Consider the following 1,337-nt stretch of genomic DNA (forward strand, 5'->3'; position numbering starts at 1 on the left):
TCAGGGGTTGATGTGCCTGGAGCTGTGGAGGTGGACACTGAGGCCAATGTAGAGGTTGGGGTTGATGTGGTCAGAGGCATAGAAGTGCTCCCAATAGGAGCAGATGAGTTTGCAGGAGCTGTGCTGGAGTGTGGAGCAGAGGAGGAGCTCTCTGCAGGGCTGGAGCTGGGAGCTGCTGTGGTGTCCATGGCTGTGGTGGAGCCAGGAGCTGCAGTAGGTGTTGCTGAGCTGCTGGGAGTGACTGCAGATGTTGCAGATGCTGAAAAGGAGAATTTAGATGTCATGGACACAAGAGTGGAGGTTGTCTGTGCAGCAGAGGTTTGTGGTGCAGTGGAAGAGGCTGCAGCTGTAGCCTGAGGAGCAGAAGAGGTCATGGCAGCAGTGCTGGAGGTCTCCATCACAGTTGAGCTTGCAGCAGTGGAGCTCTCAAGGGCTGATGTGCCTGGAGCTGTGGAGCTGGAGGTTGTGGCCAGAGTAGAGGTTGGGGTAGATGTGCTCACAGCCATGGAAGTGCTGAGGGTAGGAGTGAAGGTGGTGGTCAGAGCTGTGCTTGCATGAGGAGCAGAGGAGGAGGTTTCTGCTACACTGGTGGAGGGAGCTGATGTCTCCATGGCTGAGGTGGTGCCAAGAGCTTCTGTAGATGTTGCAGCTGAGCTGGGAGTGACTGCAGTGGATGTTGCACCTCCTGAGGTGGACTCTTGTGTGGTGGTTGAGGGAATTGTAGAGGTTGTCTGGAGAGCAAACTTCTGTTGTGCAGTGGAAGAGGCTGCAGCTGTAGTGTGAGGAGCAGAAGAGGTCATGGCAGCAGTGCTGGTGGTTTCTGCTGCTGTTGAGCTTGCAGCAGTGGATCCCTCAAGGGTTGATGTGCCTGGAGCTGTGGAGGTGGACACTGAGGCCAATGTAGAGGTTGGGGTTGATGTGGTCAGAGGCATAGAAGTGCTCCCAATAGGAGCAGATGAGTTTGCAGGAGCTGTGCTTGAGTGTGGAGCAGAGGAGGAGCTCTCTGCAGGGCTGGAGCTGGGAGCTGCTGTGGTGTCCATGGCTGTGGTGGTGCCAGGAGCTGCAGTAGGTGTTGCTGAGCTGCTGGGAGTGACTGCAGATGTTGCAGATGCTGAAGAGGTCATGGCAGCACTGCTGGTGGTTTCTGCTGCTGTTGAGCTTGCAGCAGTGGTGACCTCCAGAACTGTTGTGCCTGGAGCACTAGCAGTGGAAGTTGAGGCCAAAGGAGAGCTTGGTGTGGGAGTGGTCACATCCTTGGAAGTGCTCAGAGCAGGAGTGAAGCTGCTGGCTGGAGCTGTGCCTGTGGCTGGAGCAGAGGAGGAGCTCTCTGCCCTGCT

At 56.5% G+C, this 1,337-nt stretch overlaps 1 protein-coding gene across 1 annotated transcript; it reads right to left on the minus strand.

Annotated features, from left to right (window-relative positions):
- Nucleotides 1-1,039, minus strand: LOC137454657 (uncharacterized). The gene is made up of 2 exons (XM_068164794.1): nt 402-1,039; nt 1-123 (listed from the first exon to the last, which is right to left on the minus strand). The coding sequence occupies exons 1-2, from the start codon at nt 930-932 to the stop codon at nt 1-3; spliced, it is 654 nt and encodes a 217-aa protein (XP_068020895.1). The 5' UTR covers nt 933-1,039.
- Between the last annotated feature and the right edge of the window lie 298 nt (nt 1,040-1,337).

This window comes from Melanerpes formicivorus, unplaced genomic scaffold (genome assembly GCF_026170545.1).
Source record: "Melanerpes formicivorus ecotype bairdi unplaced genomic scaffold, bMelFor1.0.p_v2 SCAF_83, whole genome shotgun sequence".
NCBI classification, from domain to species: domain Eukaryota; kingdom Metazoa; phylum Chordata; class Aves; order Piciformes; family Picidae; genus Melanerpes; species Melanerpes formicivorus.